This window comes from Triturus cristatus, chromosome 10 (genome assembly GCF_964204655.1).
Source record: "Triturus cristatus chromosome 10, aTriCri1.1, whole genome shotgun sequence".
Lineage (NCBI taxonomy): Eukaryota > Metazoa > Chordata > Amphibia > Caudata > Salamandridae > Triturus > Triturus cristatus.
The window spans coordinates 1,022,394,142-1,022,421,664 of record NC_140593.1 but is presented as its reverse complement, the minus strand read 5'-3'; the positions used below and the strand labels follow the sequence as shown (position 1 = coordinate 1,022,421,664).

At 46.7% G+C, this 27,523-nt stretch overlaps 1 protein-coding gene across 1 annotated transcript in view; it reads left to right on the top strand.

The window, feature by feature from the left end:
* The window catches only part of OTOA (otoancorin), a 222,115-nt gene extending 198,100 nt beyond the window's left edge, over nucleotides 1–24,015 (top strand). Inside the window, exons 22-24 of the mRNA XM_085631332.1 lie at nucleotides 8,043–8,140; nucleotides 22,489–22,681; nucleotides 23,882–24,015. Coding sequence (XP_085487458.1) covers nucleotides 8,043–8,140; nucleotides 22,489–22,681; nucleotides 23,882–24,015 — 425 coding nt within the window. The remainder of the gene's footprint in view (nucleotides 1–8,042; nucleotides 8,141–22,488; nucleotides 22,682–23,881) is intronic.
* Nucleotides 24,016–27,523: the final 3,508 nt, after the last annotated feature.

The window sequence follows — 27,523 nt, the reverse complement described above, 5'->3', positions numbered from 1 at the left end:
GGTTACAAATGTAGGGTACGCTCACTTACTGTTCTATGTCAGACTCCTCCTAAATGTGTTTCAAGGCTAGTGTAATATTTAAATGTAATGCACACATTCGTTATTATTGAATTCCACAGTCAGATGTGACATTTTTCTGCATGTGCCAAAAACCTTGACGTTTCTCTGAATGAGTTCACTGCACCATTCTCTCATGTAGCATCATTCTCTAATGGAGATCCAAGAACAAATATTCAAATTACATGATGCAGACATTATTTAGGCTGTAGTTCTTAAAAGTGAAGATTTTGTTGGCTTGAAGAAGTAATCATGTTAGAAGAAGTGACCAAACATATTTAACGACTACAAAGCAGCAAAACTCCGACTGAAAGGATTTCCAGTGGAGCTGTCAAAACAGCTGCCATCACGACTGAGCTACGAGCTGCTCAATATGTTCAGAAAATCCCAGGCATGGAGAAGCTGCAGAAGGACCTCACACACATGGTTATCACTGCGATCCATAAATAGGGTAAACCTAAAGAGGAGTGCTCCTTGATCTCGCTCCTCAACATAGAGACTAAAATCCTAGCTAAGATACTAACAACAAGACTTCCAGGGCTCTGAACAACACTCAGCCACAAAACTCAGTCTGGATTTGGTCTACCTGAATGAATCTCTTATGACTCCACAACTAGCTTAATAAATTAGGCACCTTGAAGGAACCACTTCCAATTCTCTCCTTAGACACCAAAAAGGCATTTGACTTGATTGATTGGTCCTACCTCTCCTAGGTATTGAGGTGTTCTGGATTCAGTTATAATTTCCGAAAATGGGATCTGACTGCAACCATTATGGTAAATGGTGTGCTTTCATCTGAGTTGACTTGGAGAAGAAGATGCAGCAGGGATGCCCACTCCCTCCACTCATAGTTGCTTCATGTATAGAACCACTTGAGTTCTGGATTAGGTTTTCGGCCCAAATTACCAGATTCAAATCTGGTGATGGAATGATGGATGCAATTTTATTATATGCCAACCATGTCCTTCTCCATGTGCTGAAACCTATTGAAATGATTACACTAGTCCTTTCCTTGTTTCGGGCCTCTAGGACTGACTCAAGATTTCGAATAAACTGAGTTAAATACACCATTCTCAATATCCATGACTGAAACACGGAAGGGATGCACTTGCACAGACTTAAAATGATGTGGGATGGGGATGAATTAAAATGCTGAGGCCAGACAGAGAAGGTGATCAATAGCAGAGCGGAAGCTTTTAACAATTTGTAGACCATGGACAGACATGGTCCTACTGCTCTTAAAAGGACTAGTGTATGGGTTTTCCATAACAATGAAGTGTAATCAAGCATTTTGAGTAGTGATCTCAGCTTATAAAACTCAGTGTGTTGATAAGAGCAAACTGCCAAGACTCTTAAGTAGCCACATGTCATGTGGTAATTTCAGTGATTGTGACTTTTCAGTCAATTGCAGTTTGCATGCTGGGACTTGTAGTTTTTGCCTTACTGGTATATGTTACAGTAAAAATGCCCTAACATACAAATTGATGTTGGCTAAAATCCACACAAAACATGTGATGCAAATTTTATGAATACTGACCCATTCTTGCCCACAATTAGTGGTTGGCTATTGCTTTAACATCTGATTAACTCCAAGGGCCAGATGTACGACCCTTTTTTTCACTCGCAAACGGGAGATCGGCCCGTTTGCGACCGCAAAAAAGGGTAATGGCATCTACAAACGCTATTTTGCGAGTCACTGGCTTGAAAAAAAGCCTTTGCAACTCTCGCTATTAGGAAGGGGCGTCCCTTCCTAATAGCGAGACTCACTCCATTGTACTATTGTTTTGCAACCGCATTTGCGGCCGCAAAACACTCGCAGTTTACCACCCTCTTCAAGTTGGTGGTAAACCACCCACAAACGCCCCTTCTCCTTTGTGAGTGTGTGAGAAAACATTTTTTAAGAGCAGGCAGTGGTCCATATGTTTTCTTTTTAGTGCATCCTGTTTTCCTTTAAGAAACAAAGTCTGCATTAAAAAAAAAAAATGCTTTATTTAAAAAGCAGTCCCAGATATGGTGGTCTGCTGACCCCAGCAGGCCACCATCCCTGGGAGTGCTAGCCTTTCACAATGGGTCGCAAATTGCGCTTGCCTCATGAATATTGATGAGGCATGCAATTTGCTACCCCATTTGGTATCACTAACAGTGTCTGTGACACTGATGTACATTGCATTTTGCAAGTCACAAATTGAGAGTCGCAAAGCGACGCAATTTGCGAGTCACAAAATGTAAGGGTCGTACATCTGGCCCCGAATGCTTTAAGTTTCTAAATAGCTTTTTTGCCATTATGTATCCTTCTATTCTTAAACGGATACAATTTTACTGCACTTATTTAAGCTTATTACCATTTTGCACTGGTATCCTATATGTTTTAGGAACAGGTGCTGAAATAAAACAGTTGGTATCCTGTGGATGTGAGTGGGTGAAGGGTGGGTCTTTCATGCAGACCTCCATCCCTGCATTTGCAGTCATTTTAGTAGGATTTACAATGACGACACTATTCTGTGAATACTACTAAAGGGAAATTTTTGCACCATAGCAGGCTCATCCATCAGTTTTGGATCAAAATTATTCTTGGTTTGCAAACCAGTTGCTGTTCTGAACCTGCTGCTGCTTTGAAATCAGAGAATGTTGCCAGTGCTTAATTTGAGCCGGGGGTTGCAGGTGGGGCTCACTGGCGCTCATTGTTGAGGACTTATTTTTCCTCATCAGACTTTGACCCAGAAAGAGGGAGGGAAAAAATAGAGGGGAAAAAAGTAGGAAAAGAAAGACGGAAAAATCATGACTATTGGAAGGAACCTGTGGGAGTGAGGCAAAGGGCCAGGGATTCTCTGGTAGCTGATTAACGATGCTTGAGGTGAAATCAAGACTACAGTCTTGGCATTCCGCACTCCGACATTCAATTGCCCCAGCCGTAGGCTTCGGAGCAAAACATTGGGCCCAGCACTTTTTCTTTTACAAATTAGGCACTGAGTCACTTATTAAGGGTAGATCTATTAGGATGAAGTACTTATTATTTACAACTCCTCATCTGTCTTTTCCATGATAACATCTTCCATTAATTTGATAGTAACTTATGGAGAACTCCCACCTATTAACTATTGACTGGGAACAGTGGACGATTTGTGATTATGCAGTCAATACAAAGATTCCTTAAAATCCTTTGATTCTTTGACAATCATTATGCATGTGGCCACACACACATTCACACCATGATGGATTGGAAGCCATTAGCACATTCTGTCATTTTGTCATTGAACTTGGACTTAGTCTTGCCACTTCTTCTGTCATGGGTTTATAGTACTTGTTATGGGCACATAACCTCCTTATTTGGCTTCTTCATGCATTGTGTCATAGAAGACACCCACATGTTATTTTCTTTCTTTCAGTTTGGAAGATCAGAGCAAATGCACTGATGAGAGGGGGGCCAGTGGTGAAAGAGCAAAGGCATACGTGAGAGTGGTCCTGGAGCAGAGAGTGGTGGAAGATCATAGGCAGAGATGAGAGGGGGACCAGGGGCACAGAGTGGTGGAAGGTCAAAGGCACAGATGAGAGGGGGCCAGGAGCAGAGAGTGGTAGAAGATCAAAGGCACAGATGAGAGGGGGACAGGAGCAGAGAGTGGTGGAAGGTCAAAGGCACAGATGAGAGGGGTCCAGGGGCAGAGAGAGGTGGAAGGTCAAAGGCACAGATGAGAGGGGGCCAGGAGCAGAGAGTGGTGGAAGATCAAATGCTCAGATGAGAGGGGGCCAGGAGCAGAGAGTGGTGGAAGATCAAAGGCACAGATGGGAGGGGGGCCAGGGGCAGAGAGTGGTGGAAGATCAAAGGCTCAGATGAGAGGGGGCCAGGAGCAGAGAGTGGTGGAAGATCAAAGGCTCAGATGAGAGGGGGCCAGGAGCAGAGAGTGGTGGAAGATCAAAGGCACAGATGGGAGGGGGGCCAGGGGCAGAGAGTGGTGGAAGATCAAAGGCACAGATGAGAGGAGGCCAAGAGCAGAGAGTGGTAGAAGATCAAAGCCACAGATGAGAGAGGGACCAACGGCAGAGAGTGGTGGAAGGTAAAAAGGCACAGACGAGAGGGGACCAGGAGCAGAGAGTGGTGGAAAATCAAAGGCACAGATGAGAAGGGGCAGGGGCAGAGAGTGGTGGGAGAGCAAATGTACAGATGAGAGGGGGTTCAACCACAAAAGAAGTAGGTTGCCTTAACCAACACAGCAAGCTGGAGCCCAAAGGTTGGATGCAGATACTGCCTACTGCAGGTAGAGCCTTTCAGTCCAGGGAGATCATCCTTAATGGGAGAGGAAGCCTCACACACAATATTGTGTCATGCTTCATCATAGGCATCCTCTCTCCACCCTGGTAAGGCGGTACTAACTGGGGGAACGCAACCTCCGCGAAGACTTGACGGTAGGAGAGAGTTCTTACATAAAACTTTCAGGACAAGGTCGGCATCCAGTTTAATTAAAAATACCTATAGGTACCTTGGTTATCACCTTTATTATTGAGGACCTGAGGTACACTAAAAAATATCGAGTGCTGGAACCCTAAGAGAATGATGACTCTAGTCTATCTTACAGTCTGCCAACATGCAACATGTTTTTGCCCATACAATAGCCTACTAGGTCTGGGGCATTCATCAGGGCTGTTGGATCCCTATTACAACAATACCGGGTGTCCCACATTACCCTACATGCTAGTGTGAGGGAGTACATCCAAGACATAACTCAAGTGAGTCCTACCTGAGATACTCATATGTGCAATTCAATTATCCTAGGCTTTAGGGGATACCAAAGACTCGGTCAAAGGAGGGATGTGGCCTTCGTAGTCATACATTCGCCAGAAGGCACGCCACACTTCAACACCTACACCGATCCGCTCCTTGCCGCCAGGTACAGATGAGAGGGGTACCAGCGGCACAGAGTGGTGGAAGAGCAAAGGCACAGATGAGAGGGGGGCCAGGGACACAGAGTGGGGGGAGAGTAAAGGCACAGAGGAGAGAGGGGAGCAGGGGCAGAGAGTGGTGCTAGATCAACGGCACTGATAAGAGGGGGACGAAGAGCAAAGACACAGATGAGAGTCGGACAGGAGCAGAAAGTGGTGGGAGATCAAAGGCACAGATGAGAGGGGGCTAGGGCAGAGAGTGGTGGAAGATCAGAGGCGCAGATGAGATGGAGAATAGTGGCACAGAGTGCAAGATGTAAGAAAGAAACAAGCATTGGCATAGCCAATAGGTCTCACCTTTGGGATCTTATAAGTGTTTAGCCATGCAGCAGACAAGCTGCGAGGTTACAAACATCAGAAAGTACATTCAACAGCCAGTCACATTTCATGTATCAGCGGCAGGACCAAAATAATTCCACCCTGCATGCCCTATGAGAAGGATTAAGCAAGAGCATTAATGACAGAGATGTGGTGGATGCGAAGGAGACATGGAAGACAGCAAGACAAGGGGTGCCAGCCAAGGCGGGAACCTGGTCCATCAAACAGGAGGTGGTAACTTGAACCATGCAACAGGCCTCCTGCACTAATGCATGCACTCAGGTGATGTGTTATCTTTGGATTAAATGGGAAATCAATGGCCATTGATTTACAAGATGGTTTGAGCAAACTAAATTTGGAGTACTCTTTTTTTCAATATTAAATTGATATGCCTCCAAAGCATCTAGAAGGCAGCCAGTCACTGGCTGCTATGCACTGGCATGATAAGATGCCAACTGAAGGCAACCAGTCACCCTGCACCAGCTGCTGAAGGCAGCCAGTCACCCTGCTTCTCTGCACTGGCACGGTGAGATGCTGACACTCTGCGCCGGACACATGCCCATGCACTGCGCCTTGTCCTCTTTGCTGAGACTGCAGACGTGGCCCAACCTAGGAGGGTAAGAGGATCTGCAGGGTTATGGGCAGAGAGGGTCCCTCTGCTCATGGACAGAGTTAGCAGGGTTAGCAGAGGCAGGACTCAAAAACATGCTTTGCTACCGCGAGAGCCACGAACACAAAGAACATGGAAAACAAAGACAGCATTAAGTACAACATGTTTTGCTACCACGAGGGATGGAGGGTGATGGGCTGATTGTGTGTCGTGCAGCTACACAGAAAGGAAAGGGCCGAGGGAGGAGGCCGGAGCAAGCAGACAGCCTGACGCCAGCCCAGGAACCTTCCCACCCATCTGCCAGCCCTGCATTGTCTGCGCTGGCCTTGTGCGGCACTTGGGCCTTGGAGGGGGGCGGCGGGAGAGGCACGTTTTTGGAGCGTTACATGGAGTGAGAAAGGGGGTGTACGTGGTGGACAAGGGGGCTCTCTGAGCACCACACCGAGGCGTACAGAGGACCGACCTCAGAGAGCACTGGCACTGTAAGAAACTCCAGAGAGGACTATGCAGTCTCGATGAGATAGTAGGCGGGGGGTCGAGGTGTTGTGGTCAGCCTTGCACCATCACAGATCTCCAAACTGCAGAGTTCCAAGTTGTTCCTGTTGCTCCGAGCTCTAGGACGTCCACCGTCTGACTCCTTTGCTTATTTTACATGAAATCTAAATTCCAACCACATTTGCAGCTATTTTAAGAGTCCCGCCATTTGAATGTCCCAATACTCATGACCATACCAAAGTGTCGGGAGTGCATGAACTCACAAGTGAGCGGCTGCTGTTCCGTGTGTTAAAATCCTATCAAGGTAACACTTTCCAGCTGTGTGCCCGGGCCAGGGAGATGATCTCAGGGCTTGCACGAGAGGTATGCAGAGAGGCCACTCAGGTAATCACTCATATGCGGCAGCAGAAAAGGATCACGCCATGTGATCTCCTGCACACCGCGCTACGGTGCTTAAACGCCACGGAGGTCAGACTTTTGTGTGACAGTAAAATGCATCCTGGGTGTTGTAGCGTCACCAATGTAATTAAGGGTGCGTCTTCAAAACACTAACGCTTAAAATCTGTGCTAAGCATAGTGTGTCGCTCGACTGGTATTTTTATGTCAACAAGCGCACGTGGCCACGCTAATTGAAAACAGATGGCCCCTGCGCGTTGCTGCTCGCTCCCACAAGGTGGATGCCGCCACATGCACGAGTGTGTGGAAAAGAGCAGACCAATTTCTAAAGGTCATCTCCTATTTCAGCGCATGCGCGCTGCGCTAGGCTTGACCTAAAAAGATAGATAAATCCAGGTATATTTTTCTTGAATGATTAATATATTAGTAAGTGACAATTTCTCATCTCCTATTTCCAGCAGACAAGGTTTCGATTTTAGACAGTTATCTTCAGTGTCCAAATAGTAGCCCTGCATTCTTTGTGAGGGGCGATTAATACCTTTTGTATAATGTCATCGCCCAGATTGGCCTTTGCTCCAGTTTCAGTCAAACACCCTTTTCATGAGTGTGAATGATTATCCTTAGCAGCTTACTAACATACCAGTATTTATGCTCTGGTCTAACAGCACAGCTGTCGCTAGGCAATTTTGTGAAAACCACCAGGAGAGGGGCTTTGGCTTCGCCCACATGTTGGGAGCCAGGAGTACATGTTTTGATTAGGCAGACGTTGGGTGCTTCCACAAAAAATTGCTTATCCTTCATGCAGCTGTGATCATTTTGTTTATTTATCCGGATGCCTGAGCTTGAACTTTCAGAATCAGACACATTACATTGTAATGCTATTAAAGTGCGTTAGGTTAGGATTTTCTCTGGCAGCAGCACAGACGGGAGGAGGGCAGTCATTAACTTACATGTTTTTTTTGTTTTGGCTTTTCAGTCCATTCACGAGCCAGATGTATTGGCATTGCCAATGCTTGCTGATTTTTGATCTGCATTACTATCCCCTCTAATGTGAGGTGGTGAGATTGCCAACTGCTGTACCAAGTACTTAGTACTTAAAACAGCCCCCAAGGTCTTCGGTCTATGTTTTGCCTGCCATGTTGCATGAAGATCAGTAGCCAGTAACACAGAACATGAACAATTAGGAAACCTGTCAATAATGAAAAACTTCACCCTTTGATTTTCTCTACAGCTGGTTTGAGCAAAGAGGATGTAAGAGCGTTGAGGAAAGACCTAATGCCTTTCATCCACCCATCGGCAATACAAGTAATGCCTGCGGACGTTTTCAAAGTAAGTTGTTAGTAATGGAAGAAAACTATTGGTCTCTCCTGGGGTTAACGTGCATTTAAATATATCTACTGTAAATTTAGTTTGCAACGTCAAACCACTAAAATCTTAGATTAAAAAGACTCCTGAAGATGACCATAATTTTGCAATCAAGCTGTCATACAACGTCTCGGAACCCGAAAATGACATGCAGCATTTTGAGGTACCAGGTATGTTTGCAATATTTACTAAAGATGTATTGGAGAGAGTCTGTATTGACTCGTACATGTTCCAGTTGTAATTTGCGAAAAATATTTTAGGGAACATGTGAATTGACACAGCAAGACAACAACACAAATATCTTGTTACTTTTAGCAGTTAACCACCAGTCAACCCCTGAAGCTCTGCTGTTCATACGTGATAGTGCTAAGAAGCTGGCCCAAGAGGATAAAGCCGAGGACATATTGTCTTCCCAAATGGCAGCTAAGAAACAAGTCCAAATATGTATAAAAGGAAGGACGGCTAGCTGGAGGCTATGAAAATTAAGAGGTTTGGTCATCTCTTCTCCACCCCCAATGTTAGTGCTGCCTGTTGACCAATGCATGTATGGTCTCTTACCCACCTCCAACTGCTGTGATAAGTCCATGTTCAAGGTGTACGGCCCTAAGATGATCATGGAATGGTTTACACCAATCAGAGAACACCCAATGAAGCCTAATCCTGATTTATTGAGCATGTTTTTAAGAAATTACTTGATACCTAAGGCACGCTGACAGGTTGGGTTGCTTTTTTGCAAGTCCCGCCTTGGTTAAGAGATATTAAAGGGTAGTCTAGCAAGGAAACACTGACCCACAAAATTCCCAACTTGCCTGCTCCCTGCACATGCTCAGCTTCATTGATGGCCTGGAAAGTGTCATTCTGCTGCCATGGAATGCTGACTTGTTCACGGTCAATTCCTGGTGAGTGCTTGCTGTTGCTGTAGTAATCTAGATACTAAGGGCCTGCCACTATCTGTCAGGATAACAGTCAGTTATTCTTGCTTTTGCAAAGATGACTCCAAATTCTGGTTACAATAAATGGGGTAAGAGACATAAAACTAGTTGAGTATCTGATGTGATGCGATGTGGTGTGATGCCAAGTGATGTCCTGTGATGTCATGTCATGTCATGAGGTGTTATGTGATGGGAACAGGATTTGTAATCTAAGCTCCAATTCATACTGGGTATGTTGGGATTTCATTAGCTCCTGGGAACTGCAGAATCTTAAAAAAAGGTCAGCTAGGTGGAAAAGTTCTGAAATTAATTTGTTTTGTTGCATAATCTTTAAAGGTCATGTTTATATAGAATGATAAGTGCCCCAGAAGGGATAAGGATGTGGGGGGGGACATTCGCCTGACAGAGCAAACCCTCCTCCCTATTTCAGTGTCAAAATTGTGTGGCACAAGTACATGCATTCCATTAGTATGATTCAAGAAGTGACCATTAACAAATGTATACACCATTATTTGAATCAATGTCAACTCTTATTGATGTTCATTAAGTTAGGGGAAACTTTACTATACTTTACATAAATAAGGGTGAAAATGTCAGCTACAGTGTTAGTTGTAACACAAATGAAGTGAGCTAAATAACTAATATGACTATTTAAAGAGCTTCATAAGTAGAATGTATGATTATTGATGCAAATCCACATGTATGTCACTTGTTGATGATTATTCATCCCAGCTTGGCCTGCATCTTCGTCCACACTGAAATTCTCAAGGACATGATAACAAATGGCATCTGCTGAAAAAAATAATGTGAATATTCAAATAAAGGAAAGTCAATAAAGTACATTAATATATGTGGCCTAAACATAAAGAAGGGAGAGATACAGATTTTAGAGTAGTACAATTAAATGTAAGAATGAATGACTCCTATATCTTTATTAAAAAGAGACTTAACAACAATCAAAAAGGTTGGGAGTTGCTAAGCATGCTAGGTGTCTATGCCCAGCAACTGGTTTTCAACCCTAGAATATTTGTGTGATGGGATGTTTGGGGAAATCCGTCACAGTGGAAAAAATCAACATTAGTTGAATTTGCAGAATCCGACTCCAATAATATTAATGAGGCAAGACTCTATACACAAATCCTACCAAAAGGACTGTGACAGCAGTAACGGACACCGGAGAGGAACAGGACGCCTCCATCCCTGCATTCAAATGTGTAGAATGTTAACTGTTTTGGCAGCCCCTGTCCCAAAAAGGGACAGTGGATGCAACTGAATATTAAAATTGGCATGAATGGGAATGTGGGAAGAGCAAACAGCAGTTCTCATGTCCACTGTATCCCCTCCCCTGTTGTCATAACCCACATTCTTAAAGTGGAAGCTGTCTCACTTGGACAACTTCCACTTTGCAAATGCATAGTGCTCCTTTTTAGGTTTCAGTATCCAATCAATGATTTACAACTACAGCCGAGGTTGCAAACCATGGATGCATTCCAATCTATGTAAATTGCTAACATGAGGGGCGTCTATTTCACATCACCTTTTCCTACAAATTCAGAAAGAGTCACAAAGTGTAGCATTTCCAGTTATTGCACTGAAACAGAATTACACTGCCATCTCTTCTAAGAAGCCACACTGTTCCCTTAACCAGTCAGCCCCCTCTTGCATACTTTCTGGCAAGAAAATTCTGTGACATAACAGTAATCTTCCTTTTTTGTAGCATGCCAACATAGGATCTTTGATCTCATTCAGTACTGCATGATCACCTGTTTTATTGTAGGCAACCTCTACCTCAGGCAAGACCTGTTAGCTTTTTTCCTATTCTGACTATGATAGTTTAAGACTACCATACACCAAGGAGATGAGTACACGTATAACATAATCTCTAAAGGATTCCCATATAATGACAAGCATGAGAGGTGGATCAACAATTTTTTCAAATAAAGTTTTAATTTCATTAGCAAGTAAGATTGCATACATTAAGTTAGACAAATAATCTGATGTGAACTTTCAATCTGCTGCAGCGGAAGTGTCATGCAACAACCGGAGTAGATAAGGCATCCATCTTTCACAATTGCAAAGCCACCCCACCATAACCAGGAAATCCAGATTATTCTCTGTATCCATGTAGTCAAAAAGTATAATACACCACATACTAGAAAAATATTTTCCAATAAGCCCCCCAAAAATGCAAAAATCAAAACAATCCAATAGAGATCCATGGAAGCAATACAAAGTACAAAGTATCCAGGAACCATTAAAAACCCAAAAACTTGGAAACCCCCGAAACAAAGGAAATCAAAGTAAAAAATATTTATTAGAAACCAAAACAGATTCCTTAAAAAAAATGCTGAATCCAATTGTCCATAGGACACGTTCAAAAACTTGCAACGTGAAACAGAATAGCCACCAGCAAAAAACAGTACAATCAAAAATTATATATACATTACACTTATTCATTAAAAGCAAGTAACATAACACAATAAAACATATTGGTACATTACTAAAACACTGTACGAAAATCTAAGGCAACACACTAGTGAAAAATACTACAATTACTCCAACTAAACGTTTTACAAAACCACAAACAGCGCTATAACTAGCCTCTAGAACTACCCTCTATTATGCTCCCTACCATCAAAACCCTAAAAAAAAAAAAAAAAAGACTTACCCATTCTGATGAACAGCTACACGTTACCGTGACCTGGACCATAGAAAATAGACTAAAAATGAGAGGAAAAAATGGCCGCTAAATGAAAAAAAAACAAAGACTCTCTCCATATAGAAATGAATGGGAATATAAGTTACAAATGTTTAAAACACGTTTTCAAAATTGTTATTGCACATGTGAAACATGTTAAAAAGTTGTTAAAATATGTAAAGAAACTGTATAGTATAAATTAATTAGTAATATAAATATAAACAATTGTTTAATATATACAGGAAAAACACTAACAACCAGCCCCCTCATGGCACACACATACACATAGATCCTATTGCCACTCACAGTGTGCACACAGCTAAGCCAATGAGACTGTCACAGCAACCAAAGTGTGACACACCAATGCACATGTAGGAGAAAGTCTGGGAACAATCATGCACAGCACTGAATTCCATGTCTAAGTGCCATGGGGCCAGAGCAGCAAGGACCAAATGTGAAACTAGAAAGCATGGTTCGTGGTACGAATCCAGATATGCACATGACAAGATAAAGGTATGCAGTAAGCCATATTTAAATTATTTGTTTTGGGTGGTACATGTTATATTTTATTATTTATGTAAGTGTTATGTGATTGTTATTTGGTATTGTATATTTTATGAATTGTAATTCTTTTTCACAATGGATTGAGTTTGTTGTTTGAGGTTTATGGTTGGTGAGGTTTAGATTTTTTATTTAAAGAATATACATATTATTTTATTTTATCAGTCCTATTTAAAATAAGAGTTTTATTAATTGTTTTGACTGATGTAATTAAATATTATATTTATTATTTACACAAAAAAAGATTTGTAATGTTGGTTCAGATTTTGCTATACTTTTTGGGGAGTTTTGTAGGTTAGTAATTATTTTATAATTTGCGTTTGGCTATTATTTCTAAGTAATCTACTCCTTTGTTGTTTATGAAGCGTTTCACTTTAAATTGTAGCATGTTGTACGTTCTTTGGCTTTGTTTGCTAATTTTAGGTGTAACTTGGGCTACGGATTGTTCCATTTGTAGTTATTGGTAGCTTTTCTTTTTCTGTAGGGCTTATATAAATATATAGAATGTAGGTTGGGTTCTGCCTTGCATGATTTGGAAGGCATTGTGCCATCCTTCCTTTAAGTTGTTTGTTTTGGCTTCCTGTGGCAAGGTGCTGTTATAGACATTACACCATGGTATTTGGAATTTGGGTTGGTGGCCGTGTCCAGAGCAATGTAGTCTGCCAACCCAAGTGTCTTAAAAATAGGGGGCTTAGTTTGTGTTCATTTTATTGGTAGAAAGGGCTTTATATTAGTAAATTAAAGTGATTAGCTACCTCTGTGACAGGGACATAGGCTAGTGCTATAATTTTTTTTATTTCAAAGGCAAATTGATTGCTTGTAGCATATTCCACACTAAGGGCCCAATTACGAGTTTGGTGGTCCCAAGAACTCTGTCGCGGCGGCGGCAGATTAACCATTGCCAACTATGAGGTTCGACTGACGTATTATTATGAGTTTTACAGTTTGCTAAACGGAAGACCACCAGCGCACCGCCAACACTGCCAGCCATCAGGAGGAGCCAAGATGGCGGACGGACAGGACGTCTGAGCTCCCGGCTCCGCAGCCCGTCTGCTGTTTACATGATATCCTGATTTTTAATCCTGCCTACGGCACGAGCAAATGTACCCACGAATGCGCTGATACTTTCCGCATTCCTCCGATGTTCCCGCCGGCTTTTTTGATCGAGGATTCATAGAGTTTGCCGACTTTGGACTTTGCCCACGCATTCTGGCCCGACCACCACCGCCGGACACCGCTTATCACGTACGGTGCGACGACCTGGGGCTGGACCGGCGCCGGGGGAAATGTGACCGGACGTGGAGTGGGCGGCCTGGCGGAGCCTTCTTCGCGACGGAGAGAATTCCTGTACGATTGGGTCCGGGCTGGCGAATCTTCCTTTGTCCTCCTACCAGCGGTCAGAGCGGTGACCGTTTGAGAGCGCCCACCACCCACATTGCAGTACAGCCGAGGGCTCTCCCATCGTGTGAGCCCCGTATAGCGAGCAGCAACTCCTCTTGCCCTCACTATTGTTCCTCCGTCCTATGGAGTCACCCTCGCCCCTCCGAGGCGGGCTGGCGGCGGCAATGGTGTCGGTGCCGGTCTGCTTCGCCGGGGGGGCGGAGGCCGCCATATCCCTGACGCAGGCTTCACTGCCTGCTATCGAGCTGGAGGGTGTCCCGATGGCGCCTTTACATACAGTCGGCATGCTGCAGCAGGGAGCAGACCTGACCTATGGTGATATCCTTCTAGCCCTGGGGGACTTGCGGGCGACATGGTGCCAACGCACTCGAGAACTGGAGTGGAAGATCGATGCTGCTATGCCATCCAGGGAACTACTGCGGTTGTCTGACCCCCCAATGCCTCTCATTCCCTTCGAGGCGGATACAAATTGGCGGCAGGGGGATACTATGGATCGTCCTCTCCCTGGTTACAGTGTCGAGGGTTTTTTTAACGATCAAGTTGCAGATACAAAGCTCCCTTCCACTTTACAAACTGAGACTCTGCCTCTGCGGGTGTTGCCGTGTCTGCCTCAACATCGCCGGAGTGTGTGCCGTTCGGTGGGGAAAACTGTGTTTGTCACTATCGATGTGGTGATGGTCTATGACTGGGAACTCTCGCTTCTTCTCCCTCTGCGTCTTCTTTGCCGTGAGCGGCCATCTTGCTCCTTTGTTCTGCCTGAGGTACACTCCCAGCGGCGGCCATGTTTGGTGGGGTCTCCGCGTTCAGGCCAGGGTTGATGTTGTCTCCCTTGATGATCCTGCTTGACCGCCTGGCATGACCCGGACTAGAATATTTGCTTATGTATCGGTTGTGCCGCATGTGTGTAAATTGCTACTGTTTACCGCGGGGGTGGATCTGTGGGGCCGCTCAGGATCGGGCCGGGGCTGGGCGATTTTCTTTAGTTTGCTGTACGTATTGGCGGGCGGGGACTAGGATGAGGCTGCTAATTATTTGCCTTGCTCGCACATTTGGAATGGAGTCTCCCCACCTGCCGCTTTGCTTGCTTCTTCAGTTGTGCTGATGATTATCAGGGTGGGGGATGCTTAATGGGCTGTGGTGACCGGGAGTATGTAACATTTCCTCCTCCTGCCTTCTCTGGGAGTCGGAGACTGGGAGGTTATTTCCCACTCTCCGGACTCTCTTTCCTACTTGGGGTTCATTTGGGGCGACAGGCATGCCTATTGGGGGGGGGTGGGCCATGGCCTTCCGCTGGTATGCAGGGTGGGGGGATGGGATGTGTTCTATGTCTTCTTCGTCTCTATGGCCCTCTCTCTCTTTCTTTCTCCCTTCCTCTTTGGTTTCTTTTTTTCTTTTATGTTTCTTTGTTTCTTCGGGGTCGGGGTTCAGTGTTAGTAAGGAGCTTATTGTGTTTTATCATTCTGTGGTATAGTGTATGCTCTTAGTCCCTGGATGGTGGCCACCTGTCTCCTAACCAATGCCTTCCTATACAACGCTTCCTTCTGGGTGCTCCGTGAACGGTGATGTCTCTCCTGGTCAGTGATTAGCTTCGACTCTTTTCGAAGTACACTACGTTGTACTCGATAAAACCATAAAATTAAACCTTTTCTTATCCTGACATTATTGTTCTATGTTCTCCAATGTCATAGCGGCCGGCCCCGAGGGGTTGTAGGCAGACGCTGTGTATTGTGCATCTACCGAAATAAAGGTTTTAAAAAAAAAAAAAAAAAAAAAAAAACACTGCCAGCCATTCGCCGACCATGTCAACAGCGATTGGGAAAAAGCAGCTGTCATAGGGCAGTATAGAGACATTCACTGCTGTCCGAATTACAAGTTGGCTTTCCGACGAGCCGACCATAGCGGTGGAACCCCCTGCTTCGAGTTGGCTGAGTTGAAGGATATGAGGTGCATACTCACCCATTTCCTCCCTTCAGTCACCAACGTGGATACCTTCCTGCAGTGTCCCCATTCACAGCAGCATCTTGACCCCGAAACAAATGACCCTGTTTGGGCCGAAATCCAGGTAAGTCTGTTTTGTACTATTTACCCATTGAATGGATTGGGCATATATGGTCCAGTCCGCCCGCCATCATAACGGTGATGGGACCGCCTGCAAAACGTGCGGTGGTCCCACCAGCCCAATTAGGATGCACCCGCCACACTGGCAGGCGCATCCTGACCTTTTCACATTGCGGACGGTGCTGCTGGCTGCAGCACCGTCCGCAATGTGAAAATGCCACAACGTGCATTTCCATTCACAACGTGGCAGGCACCACGCGGTATACAGTATACAGAGGATCCAGGTGACCATTTCATGGCCATAAAGATCTCTAGTCTGTCATTAAATTAAGAACGCTGCAGCCTTCCTCTCCACAACAAAATATCTCTTTCCAGCAGTCACTACCATCAACCTCACCAGGAACAAGATGTGTGCCTGTGTTCCCAGTGCCACAAACTCTCTCCTCAAAGGTTGCTAAGTATTTTTTTTTGGCCTCGATTCCATGAGAGGTGTCAGGAAAGGGATACATCCGTCACTCTCTACCTGCATGTTTGCTTTCTGTCTGGTGCCCTCCATCCTTCACTCAAATATTCATCTCTCAGTAACTGCATTATTGTGGGGACTTCCAACTCGTCGATGTCTGAGGCTTTAGTGTCCTTAGGTCGATGTACCTACATATACCCTTGTCAATGATCTCACTAGGCCTCTTATCCAGGAATTATGAGAACCTTCTTATTCTTTGCTTCATGGGAGATTCCCTTTGTCAATTCACTACCACCTCCTTTGAGGAGTCAGTAACTTATCAATGGGTTTAGACTCCAATTGGGGATGCAGACCATTAATACATACTATTCCAAATCGCAGTTAGGGGGAGGAGCCCTTTTCATGCCCCCTCCTTATTGCGATTAGGAATAGGTCGCAAAATGGGATTAGTACATAATAGATCAATTGGAGTCACAAACCCTGTAATTTTGTCTACTGCAGGGTTGGCAACTGCAAAATGGTTTTAAACATCTAGGGCCTCATGTAGGTAGCCAAATACCGGTCGGTAACGGCCGATTTTCGGTAAATATGCCGTTACCGACCGGTATTCAGACAAGTGAGATGTAGGAGTCCAAAAACCACTTTTCGGTAAATATGAGGCGGTAAATACCGATTCATATTTACCGAATTCTAAAATACCGAATCAGATTTACCGAATACATACTTAACGAATCGGTAAATATGAAGTGGTAAATATGAAGTGGTAAAAATTAAAATGACATGTAGGAGCACTCGGTAATTAAGAAATCCAGGAAAATCGGTAAATAAGAGTCGGTAATTAACACGGATTGAAAGCAGGTGGTAACCATCAACAGTGCACATAAGCAATCCCAAAATGCAACAGCGTGGACAACATGGCCGCTATGTACGTCATTGCAAGGCGCCTACGTCTACAGGCAGCAGGACTGAGGGTGTGGCGACGGGAGGAACAAATCTACAGACAGCGCATCACACTATTCCAGCTGACTGATGCAGAGATACATGAGAGGTACAGGCTACACCCCGAAATCATCATGGACTTAATCAGGGACCTACACCCACTCCTGGACCATCCAATAAGAAGGGCGCACGCCATACCCCCACATGTGCAGGTGCTCTGCAGCCCACATCTATTGGCATCCGGCAGTTATCAGGTGGTGACAGCTGCGGTGGGTGGGGTATCCCAGAGTTGCCTGTCACGTTTCTTCAGGAAGTTCCTGGATGCCATGATGCAGAGAATGCACCACTACATAAGCTTCCCAAACACACAGGCTGCACTGCAGAAAACAAAAACAGACTTTTATCACATGGCACAGTTCCCCCATGTCATCGGCTGTATTGATGGTACACACATCCCAATCTGTCCACCAGCTGACACAGAGCACATCTACAGGAACAGGAAGTCCACCCACTCCATCAATGTGCAGGTGATCTGTGATGCAGGGAACATCATCACAGACATTGTTGCAAAGTTCCCTGGGAGCACCCACGACTCTTACATCTTCCAGAATAGTGGGATCTACACACGACTGAGTGCCGGAGAATTCGGAGAGGGATACCTGCTAGGTAAGTAACAGTGACGCCCCTTGAAACCTGCAAATCATAGTGTATAGAGGCATGTTACTGATGGTTCCCTCTTACTCATCCAGGCGACAGTGCATATGCATGCCGTTCATTCATCCTCACTCCCTACCTACACCCAGCAACCCAGAGTGAGAGACGATACAACGTGGCACACAAAACAACACGCAATGTGGTGGAGCGCACGTTTGGACTACTGAAGAGCAGGTTCCGCTGCCTGCACAAGAGCGGAGGCGCACGCCAGTACAAACCCATCACCTGCTGCAAGATTATTGCCACTTGTGCAATGCTGCACAACCTTGCCACGAAAAAAGGTACAGATGTGGAACTAACATATTTTGAGGACAACGAGGATGAGTCAGGCCAGCCAGAGGGCAACGCAGCTAGAGTGCCAACTGCAATCGATGGGAGAGAGAGACGGGCAGAGATCACATGCAACTATTTCTGAGTAAGTGAGGGGACACAGCGAGTTGTGAGAAGTCATGACGTAGTTTTAATGTGGCACCACGCCATGAACACATGAACAGGCCAATCTGGCAATATACCATCTATACAAGGAGTATGTCCAGGGTTACGTCACCCAATGGGAAGTGGCTAAGCTGGGCTACATCAATGTTTGCGCATACGCGCTGCAGTGGTGGATTGCACGGCCTGTGCATCCTCACTAGAGCCAACCCCAAGCCGCCTGCTGCTCCTGCGTGCTTCTGGGACGGGGGGTGTGATGCTGCTGCTGGTGTCGATGCTCCCCGCAGCATCCCCTGCAGCAGTTGTCGACGCCTGACTAGTCAATAGCACCCCTAGTGCACTTGTCACCTGCACCATCCCCCGAGACAGGTCGCTGCAGCACTGTGTTAGGCCCTCCTGCATCGTCACAGAGCGCCGGCACAGTAGAGAAGTCGCAGTTGCCAGACGGTTGAGTGCCCTGCTGGTAGTGTCCCTTCTCTGGCGTTCCCGGCGCCGTGCTTCGATGTCAGCATCTAATTTGCTGCACAACTGCTGGATTGACTGGGACATGTCCCGAATGCCCGCAGCCATGCCGCTAATGTTACTGTCCATGTTGACTAATGTTGTCCTCATCACCCGCATGTGCCTCTGGACTGACATGACTGCCTTTGATTGCAGGCGCTGTTGCTTCAACATTTGGCCCTCGAGACCCAAGAAGACACCATGGCCGTCAGTGGGTGCTGGTGGACTCTGGACACGCGACCTGCGGCGCCCTCTTGCTCCCGTCTGTGCTGCCTGTGAGGTGTGGGGCACAGTGGCATGGCTCCCTTCCTGGGGCCCGGTGCGGTCTTCTGGGCCCATGCTGTCGTCTGACGAGGTGTCTAAGGCTCGTAGCCTGGCTGCTGGACGCCTCCTCATTCTCACACCTGCAAGCGGAGATGTGGCCGGTGATTCGAACATGAGTGGCTATGCTGGCTCTGGTTGTGGTGATGCTGGCTCTCGGTGAGGTGATGCTGGCTCTGGGTGCGGCGAGGCTGGCTGTGTTGGTGGTGCGGCTGCCAGTGGGCCTGCTCCCTGGTCTGAACTTGTGCTGGCTAGAGGTGATATTTGTGGCCGGTGTGCCATCTCTCCTGCAGCATGCCCTGTCCTGCATGATGTCACATCTGTGGACAGAAATACAACATTGGCTCAGTGTCCCCGAAGGGCTGCATTGCAAGCGTCACAATAAAACATTTCACATTCCAATATGTCCTCTGTCTCCTTGTGCCTCGAGTGCGTGACATGCCTTGTTGCCCTGTAACATTTACGTCATGGTTAGTGTTGCCCTGACTACATCTCCCGGAATGCATTGCCTGTCTGCACTGACACGTGTGGACTGCAGTGTGATTCTCGTTTCACAATGGGGGATGTGGGATAGGGGTAGGGGGGGCTACATTGCTGTGCTTTCGTCTTACCTTGGTGTGTTGCGGCTCTGGCAGAGCTGTCGGCGTCCCCAAGACCCACGACGCTCTCCTGCTCGATTGTGGCCGCCACCAGCTCCTCCAGTTCGGTGAGGGCAGGTGCCCTGTTGGTTCCACCTCCGGTCTGGCTGGCCTCCTTCTGGATGTCGCCCATCTTCCTCTTGGTTACAATCCTCAGGTCATACCAGCGCTTTTTGAGGACCTCAATGTCCCTGTGGGTCACTCCCACAGCATTGACCTGCGCCTGGATGGCCAGCCATATGTTGCGCTTTTCAGCCTCAGGCACTTGCAGGGATTGCCTTCCAAACAGCTTCTGGTGCTGCTTCACCACCTCCTCCACCAGCACCTGGAGTTCCTTGGGGCTAAATTTCAGCTTCCTCCTCCTTTCCCCTCCGTCTCTCTGTGTTCTCTGGCTGGACATGCTGTTCGTTTACCCGCTCGCACATGCAACGGCTCCCTGCCTCTCCTCTGCACTCCAAGCCTCTCCAGGGTCGGCTAATTATGTACACCTGCCTGGGTGTGGCCACTTCGGCTAATTATGTACACCTGCCTGGGTGTGGGCACTTCCTGGTTGGGTGGGCTGTCGTTGCACAGGATTAGCTGTTTCGTCAAGTCATGTGATTTTATTTACCGAATCCGTACATACCGATTCGGTATTTTCCGATTCGGTAAATACCACCTCGGTATTTTCCGATTCGGTAAATACCACCTCGGTATTTTCCGATTCGGTGAATACCACCTCGGTATTTACTGATTCGGTGAATTCCGATTCGTAATTACCGAATGTTACCGAATCGGTAACTGTTACCGAATTTTTACCTACATATAACTTACCGATTCTAATTTACCGATTCGGTACGGCTCGGTATTTAAGAACCGGTAAAATTTATTTACCTACATGAGGCCCTAAGCCCCTAAAACCTTGTATACAATGTAGAAAAGGATTCTTTCTCTCAAGGAAAACCAGTGTAAAGTTGTTTCTTTGCCTCAGGCACTTTGACCCTCATTATAAGTCCACAAACCAGTCACAATTTGGACAGTCACTTTCTGTGCTGTCTGAAGCCTGCACAAGTGAGTGTTAGGGGGTCAAGCATAGAACGACAGCTATAATCATAGTGTGCAGTGATTGCTGCCCACTCCGCCTCCTCGTAATCAAGACAGAGCAGAGGCAGAACCTTTGTTCGGTGAGCAGGTGAAAAGCAGCTCCTGACAATATTGCTCATCCACTCTTGGAATGTCAAGTTAGCGTTAATAAAAAGGCCATGGTTCTTTACCTTCCATGCAAAAGTACAAATAGGAGATGCATTAAGAATAGTCCCCATTAGTGACTGGTCTTTCTGATTGGAAAATTATGAATTTGGTCTTAATTTGCACAGGCTATCCTTGAAATAAGATTTTGAATTATAAGAACCTACTGACCTACCAAGCTCTGCAGATTGTAGGCCTGGCTTAGAGAGAGACTGACTTTATCAGTAGTTGTTTTTCATAATCAGGAACAAGGGGCCCCTTACAAAGTAAGGTTTACTGCACAAGACTATGGGTGTGGGGCCTCCTCATATGCACCTATGGGTATTTGGATAATTAGGGAAACCATATGTAGATGCTGTATAATACTTCTTGTTCTCGCCTCTAATGCGCTCGCCTGTCCTGGCTGTGATTGCCTGTATGCTATCAGTGCAAAGTGATGAGATGACGATTTTCATGAAGATAACACAACAGCCTTTCTCCTCTAGGGTAATCCTCCCTTGGTGCATTTAGGCTCACGAAAGTCCCCATCCTGGAGCAAAATCTCTGAGATCCAATGATGGACACTGACATTTCAAAGACTTCCTGCAGCCATCTTCATCTAAAGAAACCAAAACCTACCATCTCTGCTGCAGACCTCAGACCCTTTGTCCAATCCTTGCTCTGACTCTATGCTGTCAGTAGAAACAACATCCCAGCAGCAGCTGTTCTCCACATTCTCACTGTTTCCAATAAAAGCAATGCTTCCCTTTGAAGCACACGTGGCAACTAACCACTGCAAAGAGGTTTGATCATCAGGTCCCCAGACTAACACATCTTGGCGGGCAGACTGTCTTCAAAGTGTGTTTCCTAAGATTACAAATTATCAGTATTAGACGTCTAACTATCTGTATAGAATCTTTGAGTTCCACAAAAAGTAAATCTCTCAAACAGGCCTTCACAAATGTAGCTCTGAGAACATAGAACCTCCTTTCATAAAGATTGAGTTGACTACCACAGATCTTGCCTTTTGCATTTCCCTCAAGGTGCATAATCATTTCTGTCACTCTCCTCCAATCTCCCAATTTTGCTGTCAGGATTTTCACAGTCCCAGGCAAAATAGTTGCTTTTTTGCACTAAATCTTCCTGAGCAGCACTTTGTGTTTACATTCAGCTATGAGCACACGTGTTACTATAACAGGTGTTCTCATAGCTAAATGTAAACACATAGCAGAATTACTTTTAATCAGATTATAATAGGGTGATAAAGATAGGGTAACAACAGGACATGTTTACTGCAGGAGTACCTCAGCTGAGAAGTCATTCTACGAACATTGTGCTATGATGTCCTTTGAAAATGAAGACTTTACGAACCCTACTGTTTATTGTGAGCTGTTTATTGTGTCAGGATGAACCTCAGAAGTAACCTTTTGTGCTTGGGGTGATTCCAGCACCTGTCCCCAGAACAGATTGCCTATCTTGGTCCTGAAAATGCTGCTATGGTAACCAAGGCACAGCGCCTCCATTTGAGTGCTGTGCAACTGCAGAGCCTTGAACAGACGTTAGATGGCGCCAGAGTAACTGTTCAAAATCCACAGATCACTGCAGGAACGACCGTTACAACTGAAGTCACAATCCCAAATGGTGAGCTGTAAAGAACATTTTACTTGACTTTATGAACGTATTATATGTGATAAACTCTGTACTTTCAGGTCTGTACAACTTTACACATTTTGGAGGAGATGGGAAATAATGTGTAATTTAACCCACCGCCCCCCCCCCTTTCAAATAGCCTAAAATAGTGGGTATGTCAATGTGTAGTTCCCTCCAGGACTGGGTGTGGCTGTTACCTCATTTTCGTTAATACATTAGTAATTTGGGGGGATTACAGCCCTAAAGAATCACACATTGAATAATCGATGGCGATGTAGAAGTGTGTATCGTGTTTCATCCCTGATAACAGATGTTGCATCCAAAAAATATTTGGTATCGAGTTTCTTTTAACTTTTTAAATTTGATTTTTTTTTTAACAGTGGAGAATAGGGCACACTATCTTTCAGGAGTGTTATCTTTATACAAAGATCTAATTCTGACCTTTCCCATGGTCCATAGAGACACAGCTGGAAGTTAGTTCTCCTGCCCCCAACAACACACCCCCAAATCCATGTGGATTTTTGCATTTTCCAAAAGTGTTAAAATACGGTGACTTGTGTGACGTCATATCTGTGCGTGTATTGCCAGAGGGTACAGAGTGAATATGTCTTTAGGAGTAATTTCGAGATTGCCACCCTCCCCCCACAATAATGCAATGGAACGGAAAGAATACTGGATTACTTACCAATAATCTTCATTACTCAAATTTTCCATTCCTTACTCGGTATCTTCAACAGAAGGTTCTGGAGCAGTTTCACTCATCATGCTGCTATGCAGAAGGAGCCACCCCCTGGCTTATGCCTAATCCTTAATCAGGAGGAACGTCAGCTGAGACCGCAGCTTGACCACATGACCCGGTGGCAGGTACACCATCCCCAAGCTGGGGCGAAACAAGCATCGATGTACCCTAAATCCTGGCTCGAATGAAAGTGAGGCTAAGGCCAGTTGATGATTAATCCACTGTTTTCTCTATGTACTTTTTAAGATCTTTGTGTCACGGTCTTCCGGTTCTCCTCAGGATCGGGGCGATGCTCAAAGGGGTCCCCCTCCCGACCTCCCCTCTGATTCTAAATCCACAGAGTGTTGCGGCGATCAGGCGAGGGAAGGATAGGGTAGGGGCAGCGTGGGAAGGGACACCTGGAAAACAAAAGACAGGCAATTAATAACCTCTCAGACCCTGTCTACTCACAGGTGGTCTCACTAGTTCCTCCTCCTACCTGCCAAGCCGTGTCCCTGTCAATCGTTCCTCTAGTATACACCAGTCATCTCTCGGAGACTGCGGCACCCGGACCTGTGCCAAAACCAACAAGTACAAGATAGTTTAACTCGGGCCAATCACACCCGTCAGATCAAATCCCTCAGTTCTCCCATGTCCACATACGTACCCACTCCTATCCCCCACTCGCAAGTAATCAACAACTGAAGAAGGAAGGAAAGTTTCAACACAGTAAAGAAAACGAGAGAACCCTTTCAGTCAAGGTTCTTCTGCTTGGCAGTGGAGGACTCGTATCCCCAGAAAAACGGGTTAGTTCATACGGTACTCCTCCCTCTTGGATAAGTCTCGAACTCCCCTAACATAGGGCCCGGCTCCACCTCATTGGCTGCCAGAGGGCCGATGAATCAAGGTCCAAAAGAACAAAGTACGTGGCCGGCTCCACCCACATGGCTGCCAGATGGCCGTGAACAGTATATCAGAAAAAACATGAAAATAACGTATGTTCAAGGAAAACACAAGCCCCTGCCACTGTCCGGGCTGCCGTGTTATCTCACACGATTTACCTGCTGCCAGTAGCTGGTGTCCGCCTCGGGCAGCGCGCGCGGCGGGGTTAAGGTGCACGAGAAGGAAGCACCCGGTTCACCTCGCCTGGTGTCCGCCTCGGGCAGCGCGCGCGGCGGCGTTAAGGTGCACAAGAAGGAAGCACCCGGTTCACCTCGCCTGCTCTGCCCTCCTCCGACTCCGGCCGTCCCAGGAATTATCTTCAGTTTTCTGAGCTCTCTCCCAAACCCGGAAGAGCTGCTCGCAAGCACTGCCGTTCGGACGCTGACGGCTGCGCTCAGGATTCAGAATCACGAACAACGTCCTAACGCGTTGTTCGTGTTAATAAAGTCTTTCGCCCCGCCCCTTGGTCTGGGGTTGCTGGGGCGTGTAGTTCCGCTGGATTTTTCCGCGCAACTTCGTAGGCGCCCTGGCTCTCAAACCCTGACAGTACGCCCCCCTCCCCAGCGCCTCCTTGACCCTGGTTTCCCCGGGTTGCGGGCATGGAACAGACGAGTAGCCCGTGGGGCGTGGACATTCGTGCAGGGTTCCCACGAGTCGCTTTCGGTCGGGTACCCCTTCCAGGAAATCAGGTACCACAGTTTTCCTTGTCTCCATTTTGAGTCCACGATTCGTTTCACTTCGTATTCTAACTGGCCGTCCCGCTCTACGGGCGGCGTGGCTCGGCTTCTGACGTTCCTTGCTGGTTTCAGAAGGCTGCAGTGGAACATGGGATGTATTCTCAAGGATGCTGGCAGTTTCAACTGATAAACCACTGGGTTGATCTTCCGCACCACCGTATAGGGCCCTATGTATCTGGGATGGAATATGCTACGCCATCGAAAGCGGATGTTCTTGGTGGAGAGCCATACACGATCTCCCACCTGGTAACTAGGCCCTTCTTGCCTGTGGCGATCGGCCCATTTTTTGTACTGCTGCTTAGCTCGCTGCAGATTGGCCTGCAATTTCGTATGGAGTTGCAAGAGGCAGTTGACTTGTTCCATCACTGTGGGTTGGTTTTGGATCTCTCTAGGAACGACCAATGCCAAGGTAGAAGCATGAAAGCCGTGGTTGGCTCTGAACGGCGTTTCGTTAATGGAGCTATGCCAGGTGTTATTGTACGACAGTTCTGCTAACCATAACAACGAAACCCAGGAGTCCTTGGCCTCCTCCGAAAAGCAGCGCAGATATTTTTTCAGCGTTTGGTTTAAACGCTCGGTCTGCCCATCAGTCTGTGGGTGAAAGCTGGTGGACAGAGCAGCAGTCACCTGAAGAGCCTTGCACCACATGCGCCAGAAGCGAGCCACGAATTGCGGGCCCCTGTCGGAAACGATAATCCTGGGGAGACCATGTAAACGCACCACCTGCGTCAAGAGCATCTGTGCTGTCTGCCCTGCCGTGGGAAGGTTTTTGCAGGGTACAAAATGCCCCATTTTCGTCAGGCTATCCACCACCACTAATATGGCGTTGAACCCTTGGTCCAGGGGTAGGCCAAGAACGAAGTCCAAGCTTATCGTGTGCCAGGGTTGAGGCGGTGTTGGCAACAGCAGCAGTTGTCCTCTAGCCTTGCCGTGTTCTCCTTTTGCCCGAGCACAGGTCTCACAGTGCGATACCCATCTTTTTACATCTGCGACCATGCCATCCCACCAGAAATACCGTTGCACGAGATGGAGGGTCTTCTGGTTTCCAGGGTGCCCTGCTAGCACGGTATTGTGACACCAGTTGAACGCTTGTACTCGGAGCTCTTGCATGGGCAGAAACAACTTGTTATTGTGGAGAGGTATGCCGTGTTTCAAGACCCGACATGGGTCTTGCTTCGCCCACTGCTGCCACCGTATCATCGAGCGGCTGTCCTTGACCTGGTCCACGAACTTGTCCGCGGTGATCACGCACAGGACCTTCTCAGGATGAACGATAGCTTCCAGCTGAGGCTGTGGGGTGCTTTCGCTCTCACCCAGTCTTGACAACGAGTCGGCTTTCCGGTTCTCTGAACCTGGGCGAAACGTGACAACAAACTCGTATTCCGCGAAGAATAACATCCATCTCATCTGTCTCTGCGAGAGGAGTCTTGCGGTCTTCATGTATTGAAGGTTTTTGTGATCAGTGAACACGGTGACCGGATTAAGGGCCCCCCATAAATAGTGTCTCCACTCCTGGAAGGCGTTCTTGATTGCCAACAGCTCTTTTTCGGGGACTGAGTAATTGAGTTCCGCCGGGCTCAGTTTTTTCGACAAAAAGGCCACCGGGTGTAGCTGTCCGGTCTGTTTGTCTCGTTGAGACAACACCGCCCCCACCGCGATGTTGGAGGCATCCGCCTCGACAATGAAAGGGATATCGGGTTGCGGGTGTCGTAAGATGGGGGCGGAACAGAAGGCCTTTTTTAGATGGAGGAAAGCGTCCATGGCTTCGGGGGTCCATAGGAAGACGGCCCCCTTTCTCAACAACCTGGTGATGGGAGAAGCTAGTTGAGAAAAGTGAGAGATGAACCTCCGATAATAATTGGAGAAGCCCAGAAAACACTGTACATCTCTCACACAGCGTGGCACCGGCCATTCCTGTACCGCTTTCACCTTTCTCTCAGCCATCCTAAACCCCCAGGGACTCAGGATTACTCCCAGGAACTCCACCTCTGTGACCCCAAACTCGCACTTGCTAAGCTTGCAGTATAAATGCTGTTCTTGCAGTCTTTTCAGAATCATTAGGACGTGGCTCACATGTTGTTCCGGGGAGACAGAGAAGACCAGAATGTCATCGATGTAGACGATGACAAATCTGTCGATGTAATCCTTCAGCACGTCGTTCAAAAAATATTAAAACGCCACCGGGGCGTTACAAAGCCCGAACGGCATCACCAGATATTCAAAAAGACCGAATCGGGTTTTGAACGCCGTTTTCCATTCATCCCCCTCGCGTACTCGGACCAGATGATAGGCCCCTCGTAAGTCGAGTCGAGTGTAAATGTTGGCCTCCTTCACCTGGTCCAGCAACACGGGGATGAGCGGCAGAGGGTACCTATTCCTGATGGTGTTTTTATTTAACATGCGATAATCTATGCATGTTCGAAGATCGCCGTTCGC